Below are 21,104 nucleotides of genomic sequence, written 5' to 3'. Positions count from 1 at the left end.
GATATTGGTAAGTAATTGATATGATTTTAATGTATTGATTCTATATCAATTAAATTATTCCCAACATAGTGATTTTAACGTATGGTCGTTAAAAAGGCTTTTATATGTTACAAAATTAGATAATTTTAGGTAAATCATACAAAAGTATAATATTTTCTCAAAATTATAATTTTTTTTAGGTAAATCATACAATATTGTAAACACAGTATAATTTTGTAAGATATAAAAGTATAATATTTCCTCAAATCTAATAATTTAAAAATACATATCGTAAGTACTAAAAGAATAAGAAATCAAAAGTGCCAATCACATGCATTAAATCATAAATTAAAAGTTGGAATCAATCAATCAGTTATTACTAAAGGTAATTATGAATTATGATATTTAACTTTTTTATAGGTAAATGATTTATGTATTTTCATTCTAAACTCTTTATTTACCTAAAAAAATGTACCATTTTTTTTTATTATTTGACTCTATTTTCTTATACATTTCAAAATTATGTATATATTTTTAATTTCTAATATTTTATTATATTCTATCTTTATTTCTTTTTGTTTTGTTCGACCTTACAATAAATAAATATCAATAATCTTTTATAAAACTAACTTTATAAATTATATATATATATATATATATATATATATATATATATATATATATATATATTGATAAACTTAATTTTTTAATTTGACCTAACTAAAATTTTCTTTAGTTCTATGAATTAATATACAATATTATGTTATTTATATATTATAATATCTATAATTTCTATAATTACTAAGATTTAATATAAATATCACTCAAATATAAAATCAATTAATATTTAAAATTTGCAATAATATACCAATTATTTCCATATCAAGAAAATAGGTGTGGTGCTTCATTATTTCAACAAACCATTCTTTAAAATCACGTTCAAATCGACCATAATGCTTGAACTATTATGGATAAGAAGTTAAAAATTGCAATCACATTAAATCAAAAATCAAAATAATAAATCAAAAGTTACAATCAATTAAAGATGATTATGATATTTAATTTTTTTTATAGGTAAATGATTGATGTCTTTTCATTTCAAAACTCTTTATTTACCTAAAAAAAATATATTGTTTTTTTCTTTATTCTTTGATTATATTTTCTTATACATTTCAAAATTATGTAATACATTTTTAATTTGTAATATTTTATTATATTATATCTTTATTTTTGTTTTGTTCGACCTTACAATAAATAAATATCAATAATATTTTATAAAACTAAATTTATATATATTGAGAAACTTAATTTTTTAATTTGACCTAACTAAAATATTCTTTAGTTCTATGAATTAATATAAAATATTATCTTATTTACATATTATAATATCTACAATTTCGATAATTACTAAGATTTAATATAAATATCACTCAAACATAAAATCAATCAATCAATCTATGAGATTTATTTGTTAACATTTGCACTTAAAATATAAAAAATTAAAGTTCATTCTATGAATTAATATAAAATATCATGTTATTTACATATTATAATATCTACAATTTCGACAAAACTTGCGCACGCATAACCAAGTAATTTCAAGCAGATTCTCCATTCTATATTGACCCCAGCCAACTTGAATTCTACTTCTATTGCTCAAACTTTCAGGGCAGTCAAAGAAGAATATTTATTTCAAACGAATCGTATAGACAATGTTTACTTCTGTCTGCACCAGAAAAAATCCAAAACACATGGATTAGGACAATATTTAAATTGTTACTAAAAGAATAGAAAATAGGGATTGGAAACAACCCATGTAAAAAACGAACCATATACTATGGAGTGACGCCAATTGGTACTTCAGAATTATACCCTATAAATTCAACCTGCAAACAACATGAAAGATATTTTCTATCAAGAAAAGAAAGGAACAAATGTTAAATACCGGTCTGTACATGAATAGTCGTGGGAATGGCTGAAATTGAAAAAATAGTATAAATTAGGTTTGATGAACATGATAGAGAATGTGAAAGTATGATCGGTTATATATAGTAATGATAAAACCGTTTTGGAATGTGGAATGTGGAGACAGAAGCTGATGTGGACAGTCCCAATGATCAAGAAAAAGGAGACTTGATTTTTCTTATATGATAGATGTGTTTCATAGCTCTATACTCAACTAACACAACACATTAATAATTTTTTAATAAAAAATTAAAATAACATAATTAGTCTATATATGACATTTCATTTTTTTCTTTTTGAATTCAATGCTCAGTAGTAGTAACTTTCATAATAATTAATTATGGTTGATTTAAATAAACGGTAAAAAATTAAAAATTTAATGTCCGAACCAATTGACATTAAATTTATTGATTTTATTCAGTTATTATTCGAATTAAAAAAATAATCAACCCAAAGACTATAATTTAGTTTCTTTAATTCAGATTTATCCGAACACAACCGCTAATGCACTTTACTAAATGTAGTGAGCTAGATTTCTAACCAAAATTAATGATCAGAAAAGTTGATAAATACTCCCACTAATAATATGGAACCTAAAAGTAAATGAATTTTGACCAAAATATTAAAATACTGCACAATTTTTACGAATACTAGGATGAAAGAAGAAGTGAAGGGACACAAGGTTCTGTTTGAGATTTGCTGTACTTTAGCTTCGGCCATGATTTTGCCTCTATGAGCTGTATGTACTCAATCCTATTTACTTACTGTTCTCCCCTCAATATCCAATCATCTTTTCTCAACACTCCTCTTTACTTCCACACCCACCCACTTTTTTACCAACAAAAAGTGCCTAACAATAACTACTTCTAAATAATTTATTTCGTTTTTGACTTCTCAATCATTCAGTTACATCTTTTTTTGTTCTCTTCTTTGTTACTGTTGCTGATCCATGTTTGTTAGGATTGAGTTGCTCTATCCATAGCTGAACCTAACTAACACTAAATTGAAGAATACCGTTTTGTTAACTCTTATTCTTATTCTTTTTCCAGCTTAGTTAAAGGTTTTATTCCTATGCAAAGCTGAAATGAAGATTGTTGATATTCTGCAAATTGATTATTGTTATGCACATTCTAGAAGTGGTTGATGTATGTGGAAATGAAACTAGTGTCTATTCTATTGTTATTGTTGGCTACCGTTTATTCTTTTGCACTTCCTCAGCTTGATTTACAAGGTACTGTTTTCTGTTACCAGCAATTTTCATTTCCTTCAATTTCCCTCAACATGTTGATTGTGTTGCACATCTTTATAAATGGATTATTTCTAGGTTTTAGTTCATGTCTTTGTAATTTTGTCAAAGTTGCAAGTGTCTTTTGAATCTCGGACTAATGTTTTATGAACTTTATGTTCATTTCAGAAGATGCGCTATATGCATTGAAGTTATCTCTGAATGCTTCACCCAGCCAGCTTACAAACTGGAACAAAAATCAAGTAAACCCTTGTACTTGGTCCGGTGTTTACTGCGACCAGAATACCAATGTTGTTCAAGTGTAAGGGTTTTTCTTGATCCGGAGAACATGTTTACCTTATTGATGGTCGATGATTTTATTCATTTCATTGCAGTTCACTAGCTTTTATGGGATTGACTGGAACCTTGACACCGAGAATAGGAGCTCTAAAAAGTCTTACAACTCTGTACGTTTATAGTGTTTAAATCTTGGTGTATTGGATTATAGTGTTTTAATGATGTGAATTCGTAACACAGTTCTTTACAAGGGAATCGCATCACTGGTGAGATACCAAAAGAATTTGGAAATCTTACCAGCTTAGTGAGATTGGATCTGGAAAACAACATGTTAACCGGTGAAATACCGTCTTCCCTTGGTAATCTTAAAAGGCTTCAATTCTTGTAAGTACATGATGAGTCCTTGCAAGTTGCATCTTACTATCCTTGTGAAATGTATAAAAATGTCTAATTTTGGTCTTGCAACTAGGACATTGAGTCAGAACAATCTCAAAGGGACTATTCCTGAATCACTTAGCAGTGTCCCAAACTTGATCAATCTGTAAGTGGACTACTCTTCGCGCCTTTTGTTTTTCTACTTCTTAGTACATTTCACTGTCATTTTACCATCTGATGGATTGTCCAAACTTTTCTTCTGTAGTCTGTTAGATTCAAATGATCTTAGAGGACAGATTCCAGAGCAGTTATTCAATGTTCCTAAGTACAAGTATGTAGGGTAAATTAGTTTTAAATTGATTATTTATTTAAAGCTGGGTTAATGACTTTCTATCCTGACCCGAATATACATAAAGTCATAATCATATACAACAGTTACTGTTACCAACCTAATCAAATAGTAGTCTACGATTCTAATGGTCATTGATAACATTAGAACTTAAGGTTCATGTGATTTTTTTCGTTTTCATAATTTAGATTGCATATGTTCCAGTTCAATTTGTTTCACTATGTTTCTTATCACAGTTTCACTGGAAATAAGTTGAATTGTGGCGTGGGTTATCAGCACCTTTGCATATCTGATAGTGCAAATGAAGGTTACATTTCTTTCCCTACCCCCCACCTCTCCACAAGCAACAAGCAACAGGCAGAAAATTAATTTTCCTTTACTTGGCAGGTTCTTCACACAAATCAAAAATAGGCCTCATAGTTGGAACAGTTATAGGTTTAATTCTTCTTCTTTTTCTTGGTAGCGTTTTGTTTTTCTGGTGCAAAGGGTACAAGCGTGAAGTTTTTGAAGATGTTCCAGGTGTGTGATCCATTCTCAATCTGTACAAAGTTTCTATTGACTTTTAATAGTAGCAATTTAAATTCCTAATCTGTTAATGCTGCTCGTGCCTTCTATTTCAAGCTGATCAAATACTGTAAACTCATGAATCATTATGATACAAGACATTATTGACCAAATTTTAGATTGATTCATATGAATGGTGTATTTTTAAGCTCGCTGCGCAAACAATTTATTGGAAATGAATTATTTTTCTTGAGAAAATCCTCATATTCACCGTCATGGTCAAGAACATCAGGTTGTAGTACTTTGTTTCCTTTTTAGGGTGTGGGTTAATTAGGTGGGTTCTCCATAGTGGACCAATGCTTAACAATCATTTGGAACTCTATGATGATCATCAACACCTTTTTAAAGTAGAAGCTCATAGTTCTATATGCCGATATAACCGAGTTTTACGCATACATGTAATTATATTTCACTATCTTGCTACAGTGCAAACATATTTTTAGTAGTATTATTTTTTGACAACAAGATGGTGAAATATGATTGGACGTTTGTAGAGAACTTATTTACAATGTATGTATAGTATAGAACTCTTAAAACAATATGGTAATATTTATTTTATAAAACGAGTATTTAGAATAAAAGAGTACACCCGCACCAGGGCAAGAATAAGGTATCCTCAAGAATTAAAAAAGATTGAAACAACAGAAAAGGAAATTAAGGAAGCATGTAATGCATAAAAACATTATTAAAATTATGATTGCAGTGAACTATCTATCTGTTAAAATTTTTTTTTGAACTTCTCTTGTATATGAATCTACTTATTTCTGGTCTCGTTAGGTGAAGTTGATCGGCGAATCACATTAGGTCAAATAAAAAAGTTTTCCTGGAGAGAACTACAGATAGCTACAGACAACTTCAACGAGAAAAATGTATTAGGACAGGGAGGCTTTGGAAAGGTTTACAAAGGTGATTTAGCAGATGGGACAAAAATTGCAGTAAAACGGCTAACTGATTATGAAAGTCCCGGGGGTGATCAAGCTTTCCAGCGGGAGGTTGAGATGATAAGCGTAGCTGTCCATAGGAACCTTTTACGCCTCATTGGATTTTGTTCTACTCCAACTGAACGCCTCTTAGTTTATCCTTTCATGGAAAACTTAAGTGTTGCTTCTCGACTACGAGGTATTTAGTTATAATGTATACAAGCATAGTGGTCTGTATATTTTCTTTATAATTACTTGTAAAATTTTGGCATATTTTCCAGTGATGTTTGACCATGTTGAATACTGATTCAGAGCTCAAACCTGGGGAATCCGTTTTGAATTGGGCTACAAGAAAAGGAGTGGCTCTTGGAACGGCCCGAGGCCTTGAATATCTTCATGAACAATGTGATCCTAAAATTATTCATAGAGATGTAAAGGCAGCAAACATATTATTAGATGGAGATTTTGAAGCAGTTGTCGGGGACTTTGGTTTGGCAAAACTGGTTGATGTTCAAAGGACTAACGTGACAACTCAAATTCGTGGGACAATGGGCCATATAGCTCCTGAATACTTGTCTACAGGAAAGTCTTCAGAAAAGACAGATGTTTTTAGTTACGGGGTTATGCTTTTGGAGCTTGTAACAGGTCAACGTGCGATTGACTTTTCACGTTTGGAAGATGAAGATGATGTGTTATTGCTTGACCATGTGAGAACCTCATTTTAGTCCTTGTTTGTCCTCTTTGCGCCTTTGTGGTTGTTTCTTATTTGTACGAATAATTATATGCTTCTATTTTTCTATATATGTGTTTTATTTAGGTGAAGAAGCTACAGCGGGAGAAAAAACTAGATGCTATTGTTGACAGCAACCTTAAAAAAGAGTACAACATAGAAGAGGTTGAAATGATAGTACAGGTTGCATTACTGTGCGCACAAGCTATGCCAGAGGAACGTCCGGCAATGTCAGAGGTAGTAAGAATGTTGGAGGGAGAAGGGCTGACTGAAAGGTGGGAAGAATGGCAGCATGTGGAGGTTACTCGGAGGCAAGACACAGAGAGACTGCAAAGAAGATTTGCATGGGGAGAAGATTCGATTCATAACCAAGAGGCCATCGAGTTGTCGGGTGGAAGATGAGAGTGAACCATAAATTTCTATCAACATTTTTTATGTTGTCAACAAATATCTCATTTCAACCAAAATTGCAACTGTAGCAATATATTTGTAGCAATAGTATAGAAAGAAAAAACGTTTATGCAACTAGAAATGAAACAATTCACGGATGTTGCATTGGCACATTACGTTGTTACTTAGCTCAGCAAGTACGTCGTAACTGTATATATGCATGCAAGAAACATGTTCAAAATACCCGTGATCATTGATTATGAGGTTGTGTTTGAAGTTTGAAGATTGAGTCGTAATTTAAAATGTGATCATTTTCGAAATAGCATGAGGCACTAGCACGGGAATGTCATTTCACAAAAACAAATATCAGACAAGTCATTCAAATACAATTATGAACATAAATCAATGGCAATCTAATCCAAATATGATTTTCTTTTTTTGCTCAATAGGTAAATTAAGAAGCATGCACTGTACGGGTGAGGAGTGACTTGGTGAGGGTACTGGTAATAAGAAAACTAAGATTTTTTTTAATAAAATGCATAATTAGAGAACTAAATTGTCCATTCAAAACAAAACATAAAAAATAAGCTGAAATATTTAATATATGAGAAAATCACAATGTTTTTTAAAAATAAAATAATGTGAAAAAATAAATATACTGTAAATATGATACTTGTACTTTCTATGGCCCGTCCAGATAAGTATCTAGTGCATATGCTTCAACATTTTAAAAATACCCCTACTTCAAAGTTAAGGAATGAACTAAAATTTGAGAAAGTTTTAGAACCATAACATTTCAATAGTTCATTCTCCACGCATCATTACTCATCGTCCAAGCTAGGCATTCAAAGATACAAAAGTGATTTAAAATCAAATGGCATTAGCGGTGCTGATTCGCCACAGTGAAAAATCAATAATACCTTTAAAATTTAGAATTTAATTTTCGGACGCACTTAAAATACAATCACAATATAGTCTTAGATCCAAGCCAAAATATAGCTAAATAATCAGGAGGTTAATCTCCATTATTTACGAAGGATAATCTCTGTATGCTTACAAGGGTTAAGTTCCGTCCAATTTGATTAATATAATCGCACGCCATACCTTCCCTCTCCCTTCTTCATTTCAAAAACTTGATAAGAATGCACAACAAAATTCATGAAGAAACTCCATTTCCATTATTTTTTAAAACTTTGTCACATCTTTTACTGTATTACACTCAATCCTATGACATCGCTTAATCTCTACTTCATTCAATTCAATCGGAAATCGTCCACTTCTCACATTTGATAAGTTTCTCATTTTCTTTGTTTTTTAATTTTGTGATACCTTAGGTTGTAATTTAAAGCATAATAGGTTGTTTATGGTACATTAGATTATAGTTAACTGTATAATTAGGTTGTTTTGTGAGACATGCATTTAGATTTTTTTTAAGTTTGAAGTTTATAGCTTAGGGCATGCTACCCCAGAAGTTCAACATGTTGATGTCGTTCCTGATGTTTTTCAAGAGACCCCTCAGATGCTTCACTACTTTATATATATGCAGGCCATGATGCCAGGCATGTGTGGGATGAAGAGGTAAAATAAATTTATATTTATTCTCTTAAACATATGTGTTATAAGATTTGAACTTTATGACGATTATATATTCTCTTACAACACCTTGAGACATTAAAATGTATCAACCACAATAGAAAGATTGCAAAGCTGCCGCAACCTAATGAACCACGTTTTCAGGATGCCATGCAACTATCTTTGCTGCAAGATTTACGCAAATATGGGCATACTTTTATTAACCATGGTTTGTTGTCTTCTTTCATGGAGACATCACACTCAGAGACGTCATCGTTTCATCTTTCAATCGGTGAGATGTCCATCATAATTGATGATGTGTTATCTCTCATACATCTTTCAATTATGGGAAGATTATTAAACTACTTCAAAATCAGTATACCTGATGAGTTAGACATGATGTTACAATATTTGGGAGTTGACCTAAGTGATGCCTCCTAGTATGAGATAAATGACACCAGAGGATGTCATGCCATTTATGGATTTCTGGAAAAGCTGTACAAATACCACTTGGATGTGACAATGGAGGCTGATGGTGATAATGCCAAAGTTGTGCATCATAAAGTATGTGCATTTAGGTCATACCTCATGTATTTGGTTGACGCACCCATATTTGTGAACAAAAGTGCATACTATGTCGATGTCGTCTACTTGAGATACTTCATTGAGTTGGAGAGGATTCATGAGTATAATTGGGCCACTTGTTTAATTGACCTCTACTCCAAGTTAGGTGAAGCTTTTTTATGAAAGAATATAAAAATGACAACAAGCAACACATTATTTACGATAATATATTTGCACCTTTACTGTTGCTATTATTTTATAACACTTGTTTTTTATCGTTACTAATACTTCACCCGAACCATTTTCACGCATGAATCCTCCAACACTTTCCACGTCTCTGATTGAACATATGTGGATGACTACGACGTGGTTTTTCCTCATGTTTAATCCTTCATCCTACTTAGAAGTAATTAGGTGATTGAGCAGTTTCGTGTTTATCACGACCATTTCACGACAAATGATATAACCTTTACAACGTACAATGATTACCGTGAGACACGCCCATTCGATGAGATATCATACTACTCCAGATGGCTTAATTTTAGGCCACGACTGATGTATCCACATCCTTCAAGCAAGTCATGCGCCATTTTGGGCATCTGGAAGGTATTCTTATAGCTCCCACCGTTGCTGCTCCTCCCACAGTCCTCCACAGAGATGTTGATGGAATATTTGTTGAGTACTATGATCATCTGGCCTTAAAGGATGTATGTAGTGAGCCAACTTCTCAACTACGAAGTGTTGTATACAACTATATCCAATAATTTTTTTGAGTATCACATCCTTACATGACACAAATGCAGAGAGAGGGGGGTCTGTTTGAATTAATTCAATAATTAATTTATACAAAGGCATGCTCAAACACAAAGATTAAAACTTAATCATAATTTAAGGCAGAAGTGAAACAAACATGTGAGCATGCATACTCACAACCTTAAGATATACAACATATTGATCTATTAAACAATATAGGACTACCTGGAAGGATTTAAGAAGAAAACTTTCGAGCAGTGACAACACTAATTGTGAAACACAAAAGTTTAGACACAAGTGATTGACAGTTGTTGGATTGTGGATCTTTTTCAACCGGTATTTCAAATGCTTTGAACACTCTTCATATATATATATATATATATATATATATATATATATATATATATATATATATATATATATATATATATATATATATATATATATATATATATATATATATATATATATATATATATATATATATGAAGAGTGTATGTATATATAGGGTTCTCATTATTTCAAAATGGGTCATCCTGACATCCACTTATATTTGAGTCCATATCCAGTTAATTGGTTAATTAATTACTAAATTAAAATTTAATTAACCTTTTTAACTTTATTCGTTCACTTAATCAATTAAGACTATTAATTTGATAAATAACAAATATAATTAATATAAATATAACTGCCGACATAATAACTATTGAAATATTATAATTAACTAATATTTCAATAAGATGTTACAACAAGATTCATCTAAACCAACTCATTAGGATTGGAAGAGCAGTAGGCTAGGGCGGACCATGTCGTTGACGTGTTCCCGATTTGTCAACATATTGTGGCTATTGGGAAAGAATTCACAGAGATCGAAGAGTTTCAGGAAGACACTTTTAGGAGGGCCATTTTAAAGGCCATGATAGGCGAGACACAATATTTGCCTTGCAGTACAGGAGGCAAAAGAAGAACCAAAGGAGTCAGATATACCCAATAGTTGACTTTTTCTTTGTATTTTGATAGTTTGTATTGTGGTTTGTATTTTATGAACAATGTACAATTTTCATTTTAACTTTGGTATTTGGATTGAACTACATAAGTGTATGGTTTAATTGAACAAATTAATTATACATTGTACAAATGACTTAAATATAAGATTTATTAAAATACGTCAAATTTATAACAATTTTACTGCCCATGAGAGAAAATATCTGTCCCGAGGATTAATAGGAAACTTAACTTCCAGATTGTCCACTGAGTTATGAGTTCAAAATGTGTCCCGGGGTTAGTTCTAAGCTTAACCTACAGATACACCCTTCATCAATACAGAGATTGACTTTTATACTATTTTTGGAAAAATGGGGGTGACTAACTTACGAAGTGTTTTGGTGTGTGTATTATGGGCGTCTAGAAGTTTATTCCAAATAAGGATGACAATTTGACCCGTCTCTAGGGGGTACCAGCAAAACTTATCCATAATGGAGAGGGTAAAAAAAATCGCAAAATAGGCACAAACAATTATCCACTAAAATAAGCGGGTACATGCACGAGTACGGACACCTTAATTAGTATCCATCTCGTTCCATACCCGCACTGTATACTTATATATTTTCATTTTTATTATTATATAAACATGTATTTTTTTATCAATATTATTAAATACACCACTATTAAACTTGTACGCATTTTATTATAAGCGTTTGTTTATTTTTTAACTCAACAATAACATCCTTGATATATTTTTTTAATTTTGTTAAAAACTTAAAATGACATGAAAAGTTATAGTTGATCGATAATTTTTTTATTAAAAATGCGTATAAACATATATGAGTACAAGTACTTAGTTATCCATATGACACAAGTATAAATGTTGGTGCCCACGAGGATATGGACTCGGGTATGGAGATTTTTTCAAATTACGGGTATGAGGACGAGTACTATAGTACCCTTCTCATTAACATCCCTAATTTTAAACTACACCAAAAATATTTTCGAATTTTATGAAGGTGACTATTCACCACTAAAGATCCGAAGAACAAATTCCCATTATTTAAGGGATACATAGCTCTCACATGTCCTTATTACGATCAGTTAATTATGATGATCCAATCTAAAATAATAAATTTTTACTATCAGTCAATTATATGGTGATATATAAGGTGTACCACCAATTAAATGGTTCACAGTGAACCATGGTTTTTAGCCATTGGGTCAAAGGTTTCTTTGATATCTTATTGTACATCTATCACAGTAAATAAAACTTACAATTTGACCTTCCACCCTCCAAAGTTATATGTTTTGGCAATTTCTTCAAACACCCATATACATTCTTACAAACCCGTCGTGAAAAACCTAAAATACCCCTATATTTCGGATATGCATATCCGAAGACACCTAAAAGGATGATTTCGGATATGCATCTCTGAAGACACTTTTTTTTTTTATAAAAAAATGTTTTCGGAGATGCATATCCGAAATCACCATTTTTTTCAAAAAAAGGTGTCTTCGGATATGGATATACGAAAATTGTTGCGGTTTTTCACAAAACTCAAATAGCCACCCCTTCTATTCATTCTCTTCAAAAAAAAATTCATTTCAAACCCATTTCTGCCAAGTTGTATTCAAAGAATTGTTACTCTACAACTCCTTCAAAGCATTGATAAAGGGTTCAAAGCTCCATTCAACATCTACTCAAACCTTCAAGAAATTGTAAGTTTCCACAACTTTACACTCTAGCTTATAAATGTTATTAGGGCTGTTAGATATTATAATAATGTTGTAGGTTGAAGTTATTGTAGGTCAACGATAGTGTTTAAATGGTAAAAATTAGATTTTGAATGAGTTAGGGCAAGAAATGGTAGTCTGCAAAAAATGGCGCTTCACATGTATTTTCGGAAGTGCATTTCCGAAATCACCTCTGACCACTTTTGGATATGCACTTCCAAAATGTGCTCTGAACTACTTCTTTTTTTTTATTTGTTTTCAAATCCGTTTCAAACTCTTATCGGTCGTATTTTTTCAAGAAAATGGCAAACAACCAGGCACCAGCCACACGACTTAGACATGGGAGAGAGACATAAACAGCCTCAACTCAGCGCGAGAGAGCCGCACAACAAGGAGTGACTCGGGGACGGGGTCGAGTCTGAGTCCAAGTCCAAATAGATGACGCGCTTGCATTGAGGGGTCGGATGGCTCGGGCGTCTTCCTCTCGCGAGGTTAGTCGGGAGGAGGAGGTACATGAGGAGGAGGCGATGGGACATGAGGATGAGGTACCTGATTTCACCCTAAGCACGAAGAGGATGATGCTCAGGACGCAGAGGAGGCGGGCTACCCAGGAGGGCCTTCAGACACATCTCTTTTGATATACTATCATGACCATGTCGCTCGGCGTATCTGGGAGGGCGAGGTTGTTTTTATTGCACTTTCTAATTTAACCGTTTTAATTACAAGTAGTTGAAATGAATTCAAATGGTTTAACTAACATTGTTTTTTTTTTGTGACAGGAACGAGCGACCTTAAAACCCGTGAACCATTTGCAGAAAATATTTGATCTGTTTAAACCGCGGGCTCAGTGGTTTAATGATGTAGTAGTTGCATCCGAACTTGGCGAGTTAAGCATGACCGGATATAGTACCATAAGCCACGACATGCAGGGGGCTTTTGCCGAATGGTGGCACAAGGAGACGTTTTCTTTCCATTTTCCTGTTGAGGAGTTGACGATCACCCTACACAATGTGGCCTGTCTTCTCCACCTGCCGACCAGAGGGAGGTTATTGGACCATTCTCGGATACAAAGGGTTGAGGTCATAGAGTGGATGGTGGATTATCTGGGTATGGACCCAAATATGGCCGATTATGAGTGCGGAGCGACGAGTGGGGCGCATATCCGGTTCTCCAGCCTGAAAGAGCTTTAGAAGAACCACTTGGTGGAGGCAGCGGAGTCCGGGGCAGAGGGTGATGGGCTTTTTGTTGAGTACCACTAGGCCTGCGCTCTGTGGTGTTGGTTCATGTTCTTGGTAGACACTGCCCTCTTTGTGGACAAAAGTGCAATCTACGTGGACATGACTTATCTCCGGTACTTTATTGATCTGACTAGAGTTCACAAGTGGAACTGGGGGGCCTCCATTCTTGTATACCTATACCAGAAGCTGAGTGAAGCAAGTTTATGGAGGACCCGACAGTTGACTGGCTCTTCCACACTCCTCATGGTACATTTATTTTTAATTATATCACATTTAATATGTTATTTGTTAACGTGCACTAACATATTATCCTATTTGTGTTTCAGAGCTGAATCATCTCATACTTCCACTGCGTTCACGGCTACGATCCTGATCCGTTGTACATTGACGCCATGCCCATGGTTGCACAATACGTCCTCCATAGGGGGAATCAGAAGTTGAGTCCATATCGTGTATACCTCGATCATACTGCTCACAATGACATCTAGTGGACGCCCTTCAGTGATTACGGTGATGTTGTCCCATTCGACCGCATCACATTATATTCTGGATGGTTGGCATGTGGGACCAACACCATGGTCAGATATCTGCCGGAGCGGTGCATGAGACAGTTTGGACGTGTGCAGATGATACCGAGATCTCCTTTTGAGGTTGCTCCCGACACCGTTACCCGCCGAGATCTCATTGTTATATTTTAGGATTGGACGCATCATTTGGTGCCTGAGGAGTATTGGCGTATGGTGGCCACCCAGAGCTGGCACTATGTAGATGGTTATGTGACATAGTTTTAGCTGGTGTCACATCCTATCATAACACCCGATGCTCCTGAGTGCCCACCTAGGCCAGCAAATGTGGAGCTCTTGGAGAACCAACAGGCTGAGGATAACCATGCCACTGATCTCCTGCCGGTATGCTAGCAGATACAAATGATTGGGCAGGAGGCATTGGACAGAGGGATCATGTAGCGGGGTGGTCCAGAGGCGGTTGGCATCATGAAGAGGGTTTTTAGTGAGGCGGCTGGTGCGGCGATGTATAGGAGGCAGAGGAGGTCGCAGGGTGTTAGCATTAGGCATACTTAGTAGTAGTTACCTATTTATGTTTTATTCATGACTTTTTTTTTCTGTGTTGTAATATTTTGGCATTATGCACTCACCCGAACAAGTATTTCTATATTATGATATCAGTATTTTATTCTAGTTTACATATTTTTTATTTTCCGTTACATTTTATTGAATAATAGGAGGTTTTAAAAGAATGATATTATTGTTTTGAAAAAAATGAATCATTCAGAGCATATTTCGGATATGCATATCCGAAACTGGTTCATGGTGTTTTCGAATATGCATATCCAAAATCAGTGAAAATGTGATAAGGGTGCCTTCAGATATGCATATCCGAAGGGTATTTGGGAAATATTAGGGGTGTTTTCCACACTATACGAGTGCATAAAGAAGTTGCCTATATTTTATATGTCCTTTACTGTTTCCTCCCATTTGTTTTTCTCACAAGCTTCATTATCGTAAGTCCATTTCCAACATGTACAAGCTAGCTTAAGAGCATTATCCATCAATGTATGAATTTCTCAGTGGGTCTTCGACATTTTTGAATCCTCAAAGAACCAAAGGAGATGTTGCACTTAATGGTCTCTATCCTCGTGAATCTTTTGATCATCGAATTCGACAAGGAAAATGTTGGTGGTATAGGCTAGCATCTCATTTCCATATTTTTAAGGTGTTGAAGGGAGCGATTTTTCTGATGAAATGGGTATGAATAAAAAAAAAAGGCAGAGATGGTCTTGTGCTTGAACAAGTCAGGCGGCGGAGGAGTGCGATGGCCATCTCATAGTGGTGTGACAGAACATCAACGATTGAGAAGATTTCACAAGGTGAATACAAAAAAAAGTTTTGTGAATTAAGATGTTAATCTTAATTAATAATATCAAAATCCATTATTTTAAAAGAATTTATGATTTCACTAAGGAAAAATTTGTTAGCGCAACAATCAGGGGAGGATCGAGCGAAGATCGTTCTTACTTTGTGGGACTTTCCTTTGAGCAACACACCTTTGTGGGACACACACAATTTGTCCACCTAAAACCTTAAAATGATAGGTAAGTGAGTTTTTCTATTTATAAATATTTAAGTCACCACACTCCTATCTAATGTGAGATTATTTCTCCCACACTACTCACACTTGCTATATTCTCAACAAAATTAACTAGAAAAATTTTGTTTAAGTTCTCAAAAAGGAAAATTAACAAGAATAAATGTGTTTCCCTATTAAGTTCTTTCTAAAATTGTGACTTCAATTTCTTTCATCAATTAGATTGCAGGAGGTGGGAAAATGAGGTGAGTAAGAGAGATAAATGTTTTCAAAAGAAAAATGTATTGTAGAGAGATTATTATAAGATCCAATAAAACTATTAATCCGACGACTCTCATTTGTGGTTCATGGTGAGGAATTTGTTGGAGCCCTCACCTCACCTTAGAGAAGCCACCCAATTATATAACAATTTTTATAATTAATTTTTTTAAAATAAATATAAAAATCAAAATTCATTAAAATTTAGAATTGAATCTATGATCATGAGAAGTATGAAAACTTCACTTATACGAATAACTGATTAAAGAAACATTTATAATTAGTTTGATATATTATATATTTATCATAAAATTTAATCTAAGTCTTTCTTAACTCAATATATTTTGAGGCCTAAAACTTTGGTTTCTTTATGTTTGGCATAACACAGATCTAAAGGTTCAAAAAGCATTAACAAATAAATTACATTTATCTTAGTAGTCAGAATTTAATTAATTACATAATGAATAAGAATATGAAGTGAGTAATAGAATGAAAAAAAGAAATTATTACATGGACGATGATATCCAGAAAGAACAAATAAAATTACAACAAAAATGAAGAACAAATATCTCGCTTAATTCCCTCTCATATGATTGTGACGATGATTATTCATGATATGAAGAATCTCAGAAACTCTACGATTAGCATTTCTTTTATTGTTCGATGCAACAGCCGTAGCCCATTCCCGCATCTTCAATTTCACCCACTCATCATCATCATCATCCCTGCCAATTACCCCATGACTATTCAAACTAACCTCATCACTCTCACGTTTACCCTTTGGTGACTCTGTTATTATCTGTTTAAACCTATGTTCCAATTCCCTGTAATCAACACCAGCCATTGCAAGTGCTTCAACTGACATATTTCTATACAACACACAGAAATAAACAAATGAATTGTGTTTGGTACAAAACATTAATGTACGTGCATCGTATGTATATATAGGATTGTGTTATAACGTAAAGTTCATTTTTGGCTGCTAAAAGGTTAGTTAATGCCTTCACGGGCTTTTTGTGAATCTAGAAAGGAAAAAAAATTGAAATTCTTTAGATTAGGCTTTGAAGTTTGATTCAGCTTCAAATCTATGACTGATCGCACACGAGCGTCTATTTCTAGCAACGGTCGTGGATAATAATTGTCTGACTAAAATAGGTAAATGAATCTCATTCACCATACAAATTTGACATATCTTTCACGTATACAATATATAGGTACTTCAATTTGAATTGGTATCTTCAAAGAAAAATATTTATTTTATAAAAAAAAAACATTAAATTTTTTTAAGAAAGGAAAAAGAAGAGAGTGAGCAACATAAAAAAAAAATGTTATTCGCGTCTAATTTTACCTTATCAGAGTGGATCGTCAAGATCTACAACAACTGTGATCTTCTGAAACAGGGGATGCACCTGCAAGGTACTCTGATGCTAAAGTAAGAATACGAGCATGGAGAGCAAGTACAGAGAATAGATGTGAGTGAGTGAATTATGAATACCTGACCCTCTAGTGAAAAATGGTATTTATAGTCCATAGTGCTGGACCAAGATTTCATATTTGGGTTGGAATTATTGGAGGCCCAAGCAATAGAGAACTGTCAGGATCCTACGTTGTAGGGATGAGTCAGCAAATGACTCATATCGTGGGTGAACTGCACGTAGGGTTTAGGAATTAGCATATGGATTTCCTGTGAGTGGGTTGACCACGTGTTCTTCGTGCACTACAAGGAAAAAGCTACCCAGCGTCCATTTTTTGTGTCGTGGTATACATGTGGGAAAATAAAGGGAGTTCCGACGTGTATATAACGTCACTATAATATTTTAATGTATAATAATAACAATCAGATAAACACATGGGGTGTCAGTATAAATATCCTCTTCCTCACACCATTTTTGAAGGTATATTTATTCTAATTGTATTTTATATTTAGTTTATTTATTATTTGTTATTTGTATTGATTATGATTCTAATTATGTTAATTTTTTTATTCAAGATTTTGAAGTATGTTTTGAAGATTGAGGAGATATAAAAATTGAACTAGAAGATTGGAGGAGATTAGAGATTGAGGTATTTCTATAATTTTAAATCTGATATATTAATTAATTTATTGGTAGATTTAAATTAGATTGTTTTTTATGTTATATTTGTGTTAATAGATAAATATTATGTTTTTTCTGTAATATTTGTGATATATTATTTAGATTATTAAATATTATTAGGTTAATTTAATATGTAATATTTGTGATAGTAGATAAATTTTATATTTTTTCTGAAATTTTTGTGATATATTAATTAGATTGAATGTTATTATGTTTATGTAGGAATTTATGGTAAATGATAGATATATATTTGTTGATGTTTTTTAATAAAACAAATTATATTTTTTATTATGTTTTTTATTAAAATAGATTGTGTTTAATAGAGAAATATTTGTTTAGTTTATGGTAAATATACATATTTTTAAGAAAATAGATTATGTTTTTTATTTTTAAATCTATAATATTATTTCTAAAAAATATATATAATTTATTAAAATGAAATATATTTTCAAACATAAAAATTATATATGTAAGTTATTATATAAAATATAATTAAACATACTTTATATATATATATATATATATATATATATATATATATATATATATATATATATATATATATGTAAATTATATAGACAACATTTATAATATACAAATTTTTTTAAAAGTTTAATATTTATTATTTAATGAAAAATAGAGGTTTATTATGTATTGGAAAATAAAATATTTTTTAAAATGGTAAAAAGAAAATTTAATTTGTATATAGTATGTTATGATGTTAAAAAATGGTAAAAATAATATAATTATATATTAATATGTATTGGAAAATACAATATTTTTAGAATGGTAAAACAAAAATTTATTAAATATGTGTATATGTTAAAAAGGTAAAAAGAAAATTTAATATGTATATTGTAAGTTCTTATTATATTAGGTTATAAAGACAATTTATATTATATATATTTTACTTCTAAAAACATAATGTTTATACTTTTATATTAAAAACATGATTTATACATTCTATTTTTATTTTTATTTATATGTAAGTTATTAAAAACATGATTTATACATTCTATTTTTATTTTTATTTATATGTAAGTTATTAAAAACATGATTTATACATTCTATTTTTTTTAAAAGAATAAAGTTTATATATTATGTGAGAATATGCTTGTTATATTTTATAGATTTTGTATAATAGCTAATGTATGTGAGAATATGTTATATATTATGTGAGAATGTGTTAGATAAAAAAGTTATATATATATATATATATATATATATATATATATATATATATATATATATATATATATATATATATATATATATATATATATATATATATATATATATATATATATATATATATATATATATATATAGTTTACATAAATGTTATATATTAATTAGTGTAATGATTGTACAAATATGCAGTATGGAATATTATCTGTACTATCGTAGTTGGATGTACGATAGATTGGAACCAGGAAGACGTGCACTTAAACCAAATTTCGTAGAAGGAGTTGATGGGTTTATCAAGTGGGCATTTGTTCAGGAATGTTGTCGAAGTGAAGGGGGAGTTAGGTGTCCTTGTCTTAAATGTGAATGTAGACGTATAATTAGTGATCCAGAGGAAGTAACACGTCATTTGCATAGAAGGGGTTTTATTAAAAATTATTGGGTGTGGACGTCTAACGGTGAAAATTTGCCGATGAACGTGCCAGAGACTAGTAATACTCATGCTTCAAGCAGTTGACCGACTATGGAATATGGGGAAAACTTTAATATGATCGGTGAGATGGTTGAGGATGCTTTTGGTGTGAACGTGGCCTATGATCAACCTGAAGATTTTGATGGAGAAGAGTTGCCAAATGAGGAAGCGCAAAGATTTTATCAGTTGTTGAATGAGATGAATATACCGTTGTTTGAGGGGTCGTCAGATTCAAAATTATCGATGTGTGTGAGATTATTGGCTGCTAAGGCAAATTGGAATGTTCCAGATCAGTGTTTGGAATTCTTCGCAAAAATGATGTTGGACTCAACTCCTATGAAAGACAACTTACCTACAACATTTAAAGATGCAAAGAAGTTGGTGTCGAAGTTGGGTTTAAATGTAAGAAAAATTGATTGTTGCACTAATGGTTGCATGTTGTTTTATGACACTGAGTTTGGTACTAATGATGGAATGTTGGAGGAATGTAAGTTTTGTGAGAGTCCAAGATATCAAATTCAAAGTAAAGATGTTGACCGTAAGCAAATACGTGTCGCAGTGAAGTCCATGTTTTATCTTCCGATCATACCAAGGTTAAAAAGAATGTTTGCTTCAATGCATAGTGCAAGTCAGATGACATGGCATCATACAAACAAAACAAGTCCGGGCACTATGCGACATCCATCTGATGGCGAGGCTTGGAAGCACTTTGATCGAATACATCCTGATTTTGCCGCTGAACCTAGAAATGTCAGGCTTGGATTATGCTCTGATGGATTTACTCCATATGTCCAAGGGTCGGGAACCGCATATTCTTGTTGGCCAGTTATTGTAACCCCTTACATCCTCCCTCCTGAGATGTGCATGACAAAACCGTACATGTTTCTGACATGTATCATTCCAGGACCGTCGAGTCCAAAAGTTGGAATTGATGTGTACTTACAACCTCTAATTGATGATTTGAAAAGGTTGTGGATTGGAGTATGCACCTATGATATATCCCGTAAACAAAACTTTACTTTGCGAGCAACCTTGATGTGGACGATTAACGACTTTCCAGCATATGGCATGTTGTCTGGTTGGGGTACACATGGAAAAATGGGTTGTCCACATTGCATGGGAAGCTCTACGGTGTTTACGTTAGAGAAAGGGGGGAAGAGCTCGTGGTTTAATTGTCATCGCCGATTCCTACCAATAAATCATACCTATAGAAGAAATAAGACTGATTTCAAAAAAGACAAAGTGGTAAAAGATCTTCCTCCGCCTCGACTGTCACCGGGTGCAGTATGGGAACAAGTTTGTCACCACCCAAAATTCACAGATACGGGTAAAGCATGTAGAATTCCAG

At 32.6% G+C, this 21,104-nt stretch overlaps 1 protein-coding gene across 4 annotated transcripts; it reads left to right on the top strand.

Moving 5' to 3' along the window:
- The first annotated feature begins 2,548 nt into the window (after window positions 1-2,548).
- On the top strand, window positions 2,549-7,114 carry LOC131661455 (probable LRR receptor-like serine/threonine-protein kinase At5g10290). 4 transcript variants are annotated; one of them, XM_058930998.1, is made up of 12 exons: window positions 2,549-2,683; window positions 2,994-3,175; window positions 3,359-3,491; window positions 3,565-3,636; window positions 3,707-3,850; window positions 3,936-4,007; window positions 4,107-4,172; window positions 4,427-4,497; window positions 4,578-4,709; window positions 5,532-5,873; window positions 5,987-6,381; window positions 6,492-7,114. In XM_058930998.1, the coding sequence occupies exons 2-12, from the start codon at window positions 3,088-3,090 to the stop codon at window positions 6,804-6,806; spliced, it is 1,830 nt and encodes a 609-aa protein (XP_058786981.1). In that variant the 5' UTR covers window positions 2,549-2,683; window positions 2,994-3,087; the 3' UTR covers window positions 6,807-7,114. The 4 variants fall into 4 exon arrangements, with proteins under 4 accessions (XP_058786981.1, XP_058786983.1, XP_058786982.1 ...); XM_058931000.1 differs by lacking the exon at window positions 4,107-4,172; XM_058930999.1 differs by lacking the exon at window positions 2,549-2,683 and having other exon boundaries at window positions 2,702-3,175.
- The last annotated feature ends 13,990 nt before the right edge of the window (window positions 7,115-21,104 follow it).

The sequence above is a fragment of the Vicia villosa genome, linkage group LG3 (assembly GCF_029867415.1).
Source record: "Vicia villosa cultivar HV-30 ecotype Madison, WI linkage group LG3, Vvil1.0, whole genome shotgun sequence".
Taxonomy (NCBI): domain Eukaryota; kingdom Viridiplantae; phylum Streptophyta; class Magnoliopsida; order Fabales; family Fabaceae; genus Vicia; species Vicia villosa.
The sequence above is the reverse complement of the archived record's forward strand: the minus strand, read 5'-3'. Positions and strand labels throughout refer to the sequence as shown.